Source organism: Mastomys coucha, unplaced genomic scaffold (genome assembly GCF_008632895.1).
Source record: "Mastomys coucha isolate ucsf_1 unplaced genomic scaffold, UCSF_Mcou_1 pScaffold21, whole genome shotgun sequence".
Lineage (NCBI taxonomy): Eukaryota > Metazoa > Chordata > Mammalia > Rodentia > Muridae > Mastomys > Mastomys coucha.
This window is the reverse complement of record NW_022196904.1, coordinates 17,186,791-17,194,493: the sequence shown is the minus strand read 5'-3', so window position 1 is coordinate 17,194,493 and position 7,703 is coordinate 17,186,791. Positions and strand designations below refer to the sequence as shown.

The 7,703-nt window shown below is 48.2% G+C and overlaps 1 protein-coding gene across 1 annotated transcript in view; it reads left to right on the top strand.

The window, feature by feature from the left end:
- The window catches only part of LOC116100403 (pregnancy-specific beta-1-glycoprotein 6-like), a 14,964-nt gene extending 7,261 nt beyond the window's left edge, over positions 1 to 7,703 (top strand). The window contains exons 2-5 of the mRNA XM_031384213.1: positions 939 to 1,256; positions 3,972 to 4,244; positions 6,430 to 6,599; positions 7,536 to 7,703. Coding sequence (XP_031240073.1) covers positions 939 to 1,256; positions 3,972 to 4,244; positions 6,430 to 6,599; positions 7,536 to 7,556 — 782 coding nt within the window. The 3' untranslated portion in view covers positions 7,557 to 7,703. The remainder of the gene's footprint in view (positions 1 to 938; positions 1,257 to 3,971; positions 4,245 to 6,429; positions 6,600 to 7,535) is intronic.

Genomic DNA, 7,703 nt, shown 5'->3' with positions numbered 1-7,703 from the left:
CACACACACACACACACACACACACACACGGCTGTCTGGAGGATTGCCACAAGTGAGGTCCAGGTCAGCCTGGATAGCCTGGACTACACAGTGAAGTCCTATCTAATAAAACAACAATAACAACAAAAAGAACCAGTGCACTTTTGTTAGAGACAGAGCCTCAAGTAGCCTGGGCTTGCCCTCAGTCTGATATGTGGTTGCCTTTGAACTCCTGATCCTACTGTCTCTAACCACCAAGAGATGGAATCTCAGCTGGAACCACCACACCCAGCCTCTCTATCACTTGTATTAATACTTTTCTGTTGCTGTGGTAAAATATCCCAACAAGCAAGTTAGGAACATAAAAGGGTTTATGAGGGATAGGGTCTAACGTAGTAGGGAAGGCTGGCAACCAGTCAGGGAAATCATGGCCATAGGATCAGGAAGCTGGTTGGTCACATTTTCTGTCACACACAAGAAGGGGAGGAATAGAGGAAGTGAAGCCATGCTATAAACACTGAAGGCTCACCCCCAGTGATGCGCTTCCTCTTGCAAGACTCTTCCTAATACTGCCACCTTTTAATATAGTTCTTCATGTTGTGGTGACCCCCAATCATAAAATTATTTTCTTTGCTACTTCATGACTGTAATTTTTGCTACTGTTATGAATCGTAATGTGAATATCTGATATGCAGGATATCTGTGATCCCTGTGAAGGGGTCGTTTGACCCAGAGGGTCACAACCCACAGGTTGGAAGTCACTCTCCGAGAGGTTCGATAACCTCTCCCAGACAGCACCTCCTCAGGGACCAGCTCTTCCAACACAGCTCCTTCACGATAACACTTCCTCCAGCATCTGTAGCCTTGGTTCACTTGCCGGCAGGCCATTCGTGGGTAGTATGTCATCTGTGGTCTCACTTGTCTCTCAATGTCCCCTCCTCCTTCCTGCCTCCTCCAAGGTGCCCTGTTCTTCTCCTGCACCTGCTCAGCCATCTCCAAGCTGCCCCAAATGGAAGGAGCTGGCACCCACCTGCCTGTACCCAGAACCCTTGAGGGAGATCTCAGCACTTCTTTCTTCCGAGAGTTTGAAGCCCAGCCGGCAGCTACATCCTCTCCTGAGGGCCTCCCAGGACTTCCTCGTACTAGCCATGAGGTGCTGCACACTGATGGTAGCTCGGTCATCAAGGATGTGTCAGCTCAAAACTCAGACGGCCACGCCGAGGTTCCAGACGCCATCGGGTCCCAAAGGAATCTGACAGAACACATTCAAGTCAAGTGTGAGTGGAGCCCATGGAGAAGGGCCCAGTTTTCAGAAATTAGACTCACCACACCCCTCAGAGCCCAACAGGGCATCTCTCAGGTGTTGTTAGTCACCCGTGTTACTGTTTTCTCTTGCTGTCACAGACTAACTAAGACTGGATAATTTATAAAGAATGGAGGTTTAAAGTCAAGTCCTGTAGTTAGGGTTTCTACTGCTGTGAGGAAACCCAATCAATCACCAGATGCAATCTAGGGAAGAGAAGGTTCATCCAGGCAACAGTTCATGACAAACAGAAGTCAGAGCAGGCACCTGGAGGCAGGACCTGAGGCAGAGACCATGGAGGGACAATGCTTACTGGCTTGTTCTCCATGCTCACCTGCTTTCAGCTTAACTAAGGACCACCCTCTCATGGGTAGCACTTCTCCTGTGAGCTGGCCTCTCCTATTTCAATCATTAATCAAGAAAAGGATGCTGGGTGATGGTAGCACACCCTTTTAATCCCCATACTTAAGAGATGGTGGTTAAGAGCACTGACTGCTCTTTAGAAGGTTCTGAGTTCAAACCCCAGCAACCACATGGTGGCTTACAACCATCTGTAATGGGATCTGATGCCCTCTTCTGGTGTGTCTGAAGACAGCTACAGTGTACTTACATCTAATAATAATAAATCTTGCCGGGCAGTGGTGGCGCACGCCTTTAATCCCAGCACTTGGGAGGCAGAGGCAGGTGGATTTCTGAGTTCGAGGCCAGCCTGGTCTACAGAGTGAGTTCCAGGACAGCCGGGGCCACACAGAGAAACCCTGTCTCGTAAAAAAAATAAAAAAAATTAAAAATAATAATAATAATAATAATAAATCTTTGTGCCAGAGTGAGCAAAAGTCCTGAGTTCAATTCCCAGCAACCACATGATGGCTCACAACCATCTGTACAGCTACAGTGTACTCATATACATAATAAATCTTAAAAAAAAAAAATCCCCATACTTGGGAGGCAGAGTTAGGTGTATCTGAGTTCGAGGCTAGCCTGGTCTACAGAGTGAGTTCAAGGACAACCAGGGCTATATAGAGAAACCCTGTCTCAAAAAAACCAAAAAAAAAAAAAAAAAAAAAAAAAAAAAAAAAAAAAGAAAAAGAAAGAAAGAAAGAAAGAGAGGGAGGGAAGAAGGAAGGAAGAAAAGAGAAGAAAACAAAAAAAAGAAAAACTGGCCCCACATATTTGCCTATGGGCCAATCTTATAGAGGCATTTTCTAAATTGAGAAAACTTTAGCTTGAGTCAAGGTAACAGAAAAAAAAATTAATCAGGACAGTGGGAATGGTAACAGGAATGGTAAGATGGGAATGGGAACATGGGAATGGGAACATGGGCCTGTAGTCTCAGCATTTAGGAAGCCAAAGCAGGAAGATCAAAGTCCAGGGCTAAATCGTGTGTTTGAGGCCATCCTGAGATGCATGGGATTCTGTCTCAAACACACATCCTATATTTTAAAAATGACATTTGTGTGGAAGAAGGTTCTAGAGGTTAAGAGCTAGCTATCACTTGGTGAGGGGCCTGTATTAGTTGTGACCTGGTCGATGGTTTCATTCAGCAATATACAGCAAGAGGGAGAGGCAGTGGTCACCCACCTGAGCAATTCAGTGAGACTGTCTTAAAATAAAGAGCAGAAGCAAAACTACAATAGAGCTCAGTGGTAGAGCCCTTGCCTAGAATCCCCCAAGGAAGGGCTGGGGGGTATGGCTCAGTGGTAGAGCCCCTGCCTAGAATCCCCCAGTGAGGGGGCTGGGGGTGTGGCTCAGTGGTAGAGCTCCTGCCTAGACTTCCCCAGTGAGGGGGTTGGGGGTGTGGCTCAGTGGTAGAGCCCCTGCCTAGAATCCCCCAAGGAAGGGCTGGGGGTGTGGCTCAGTGTTGGAGTCCCTGCCTAGAATCCCTCAGTGAGGGGCTGGGAGTGTGGCTCAGTGGTAGAGCCCCTGCCTAGAATCCCCCAGTGAGGGGGTTGGGGGTGTGGCTCAGTGGTAGAGCCCCTGCCTAGAATCCCCCAAGGATGAGATTCAATGGGTAAAAAGCACTTGTCACTAAGCCTGATGAACTTAGTTTAATCCCCAGGGCCCACATGGTAGAAGGAGGGAACCAGCTGACATCTTTATACATCTCCCACACCCCCACAAACATGCATAAAATAAAAATAAGTTTTAAAGAAATATAATAAAGAAATCTTAAAACGCTCTGTTATGTTTGGTAAATGTGGCATATGCCTTTAATCCCAACACTCAGGAGGCAGAGGCAGGTAAATCTCTGTGCATTTGAAGGTAGCCTGGTCTATGTAGCAAGTTCCAGGATAGCCAGAGCTATATAGTGAGACTCAGTATAAAAACAAAACAAATAAAGCAAAAAAAAGTCTCAGTTATAATAGAAATAGTTTAATATAAGTGAGCCTAACTTTACTGAATACTTAGTAACCTGGTATTATTATTACTAGTATAATTAATTCTATGACTACTGACACTGTGATGGCCATATGCAATGGAACACAGGAGCTTCTGAGCCCCAGTAGGGCCATACTAAGGAATGCATGAGTGACAGAGGGTGAATGAATGCATGAGTGAATGAATGTGAGTGAATGAATGAATGAGAGTGAATGAATGGGGGGGTGAGTGAATGTATGCATGTGTGGGGCAGAAGAGATGCCAATGTCTTTGGGAGGTCACCTGGAGGTCTTGCTTTCTGTTCCCACAGACAACCCCAACCTGATCCCACTGCTGACCTTCCCGAATTCTGTCAAGGGCATAATCTACAGTGACCTTAACTACTCTGTGATCCTGCGGTTCACGGCGGGCATGGACCCAGAGCCTGTGCTGACCTGGACCTTTAATGGGAAGCCATGCGGAAGTGGGGAGAGGCTGTTTATCCGGCGACTGTCCCCAAATCAGCTGGGCACATACCTGTGCATAGCCAGGAACGGAGTACAAGAGCTGGTATCTGAGTCGGTGACTGTCTCATTGAGCTCTGGTATGTGTCTCAGAGAAACAAAGGACTGCCTCTGGATAGAAAGAAAACAGAGGTGACCCATGGGAAAATGGCTATTTATAAAGGGACAAGGGGAAGCCCTGCATTAGGATGAGGTGTTTAATTTTATTTGGGCATGTTAATTAGGGCAGCCAAAGGGAGCTTTTGATTGCTGGACTTCATACTTTGATAGCTGGATCTAGATAGTCAGCTTCAGGGGAAGTGGCCAAATAAGGTTGTAGACTTTGGTGGCTAGCTTTAAGAATGTAATCTAACAATTTTTAGCAAGGCAGAGGGATTAGGAGGAAGGACGAGGCCTGGCAGACAGGTGTCATCCTGAGGGTGTCTTGCCAGCTGGGCTTGTCTGCGAAGGTTGTCAGCAGCCATTACTTACACAAGCTTCCCAAGAGCCTTCAGGCGTTCCGCAGACTTCCTGAAGCTGTCTTGAGGGCTTGTCCTGTCTCTAGGACCTTTATCTCCAGGATGGAGGCTTTCACACCCGCCCTCCCCCACGACTTCCTGTTCTTAAGCTTTGCTTTTACATCCTGTGTCTGAAGACGTTTCCTAGGCAGGAGGTGGTCGCGTACACCTTTAATCACAGCATACTGTGGGAGGTAGAGGCAGGTGGATCTCTGAGGTCAAGACCAGCCTGGTCCTCAGACTGAATTCCAGACCAGCCAGAGCTGCACAGAGAACCTGTCTCAAAAACCAAAAAATTTAAAATAACAATAATAATAACAACAACAACAACAATAGAAGGCGTTTCCCTCTAAAATGGAAAGTTATAATCTCCAGGGAAACTCTAACACAATAAACCCAGAGGTTGACATTGGGCATCTTTTGACTGTTCTCCATTAAAAAACACTTTTTAATTTATACTTTTGTGAATTCCATACTGCATGCAATGCATTTTATCATATCCTCCCGCAGCTCCCTTCTTAGCTTTTCCCCTCCCCCAACTCCTCCTCTTCGATTAGCGCACAGGTGTTCCACCACCCATCGGAACACCGCAGCCTACCACCCCCAAATCCAACTTTACTTTTTGGGGACAGGGTCTAGGGTTCATGGATTCAACTAGAGCCGCTGGCCAGTGAGCTTCAGGGATTGACCTGTCAGGTTCTGGCCCCTCCCCAACCTCAACACTGGAGCTACTGGGAAGCTATAGTGTGCCCAGGCCACTGCAGGCAAAGCTGCGGCCACCCGGGTGACTAGGACTACTCCATCTGGGGAACTAAGGGGGAATATCCACAGACCACTCCCACCCCAGAGATCATAGTAGGCAGAACTGGGATGAGGGAACCAAGGAGGGCCTTCTGGAGGAGGTGCCATCTGAGCTGGTTCTAACATATATAAAGATTACGCAGAAAGGGACAGACATGGAGAGGTGGGGTGTGATAGTCAGCGCTAGCCGCGGGGGGGGGGGAAGGGGGGGTGGTGTCTGCAGGGCTCTGGCCCAGCAGCTCTCCAAGGGGGAGGGGAAGCTGGAACAAGGCAGGTTGCCAAGCCTATGGGGTGCAACTGGCAGACCAGACACAGCAGGTGGCTAGGAGCCAAGGTGGGGGGTGGGGGCACCTAGCAGGAAGTGGTGCAATAGGCTAGAGCAGCTTCCAGCAACGCAAGCTTCGGAGAGAATTCTCTTCCCCAAGGTGTTTCAGCTCTACAAGACAGACACTCCCAGACAGTCTTTGGTGAAATAACTCATGTACTTTATTCCTTGTGGACTGGACCTTATATCCATTTTGGGGTGGGTTGAGGTCTAAAGGCAGATGTTTTCTATTGGCTTAGTCTGAGATGTTAGGGATGCTTCACCTGCATGTGGAGGAACTTCAGGTGTTGTCCCTACTTGACCGATTGTCATAGTCCTCTGCGCAGGATGTGGTGGTCATGTGTTCCAGGACAGGAACATAGTGGGGAATAGATTAAACACCTACCATTCTCAGATATGAGAATTACCGGGGTTTCTGAATCTGCTAGACCTTACCAAATTTTCTGTCTGGCGGCACAGTCCACTGCCCCACAGGGGTGGGGAGAGGAAGAGGAGAGAGACATGGATGAACTTGGAAACTGGAGGAAGAGGCAGATGTGTGGAGACCACAGTGTGCAGAGGAGCCTGAGTTCTAAGTTGACAGGAATGGGGGTGTAGAGGTAGAAGGTGGCTCCTTCAGTCTTGTCTCCCCTTGATTCCCAGAAGCCACCGTGGCTCCCACGAAACCAGTTCCCACATTCGCCTATCCCATGAAGCCGGATGACTACATGTCACTCTCAGGAGGATCTGCCATAGCCCTCGTCGTTATGGCCACCCTGGGAGGCCTAGCCCTGATGGGAGCTGTCTGCTTCGGTTTAGTGCTGGGAGTTAAGGTAATTCTGTCCCTCCCATTGGTCCACCAGAAGACATCTACTCTAGCCCACTTGAGCTCAATTTGAGTCACTCTACTAGTGGAATAAGCTCAATTCTATTCCCAGCTTTATAGATGAGGCACACGCAAGTCAAGACATTGTCCAAGTCACACAACCAGGAAACAGCAACAATTTAAACTCTGACCAAAAAAAAAAAAAAAACCCACCAACCCAACCGACCCATGGCTAAAGAAAGACTGACCCCCAGAGGTACCCATCTCACTCACTAATACCCAAAGTGACAAGAGAAGCTATGAGTGCTTGTTTGGCTACTGTGGCACACATCCCTGTTTAGAGAAGCTGTGGAGAAGTGGAGTCCCTTTGGGACTCAGTGTGCCCATCTGCAAAATGGGGATGGTCATAACCACACCCAGCCCACAGAACAACATGAGTCTGAACCACCTTTAAGCAGTGGTGGGCTTTGTGAATGCCTCATCCCTTCCCCCTTGTGTCCTATGAGGGAGGCAAACATGATCAACAAAAATGAGTTTCAAGGATGGGCAGTCAGGAAGGGGAATGGGGAGCATGGCGGAGGGGGAAGGGAGGCATCAGAGAGGGATGCCAGTGAAATCAGACAGGGAGAACCCATCTTGCAGAGAGAAAGACAGCTACACAAAGTCTTGGGCAGCAGAGAGGGTCCAGTTGGCAAATTCACCTGCTGTCAAGCCTGAGGGTCTAAGTTTGATCTCCAGGAACCAACATGGTGGAAGGAGATGATGCCAGAGCATGTACACACCTGAAAATTATAAAATGAGGGATGGGGCCTCTATATATGAATTTGAAGGGATCACAGAGCAATACGTAACAGTGATGTCCTCTCTCTCCCTCCCCCTCTCTCCTTCCCTTCTCCCTCCCTCCCTCCTCCATCCCCTTCCAATCTTTATCCACATAAATAAGGAATGTGCAGCGAAGCCATGAGCACATGAATCTCTACCTAAAGCCAATCCCAGGACATAGGTCTCAGGACAGGACAACATGGCCCTTGTCGAGCTCCTCCTCCTTCCCATTTGTCTCCAAGATGTCCCCAGCTAAATAAAGCCTTTTCTGTCCTCCTGACGGCCACCA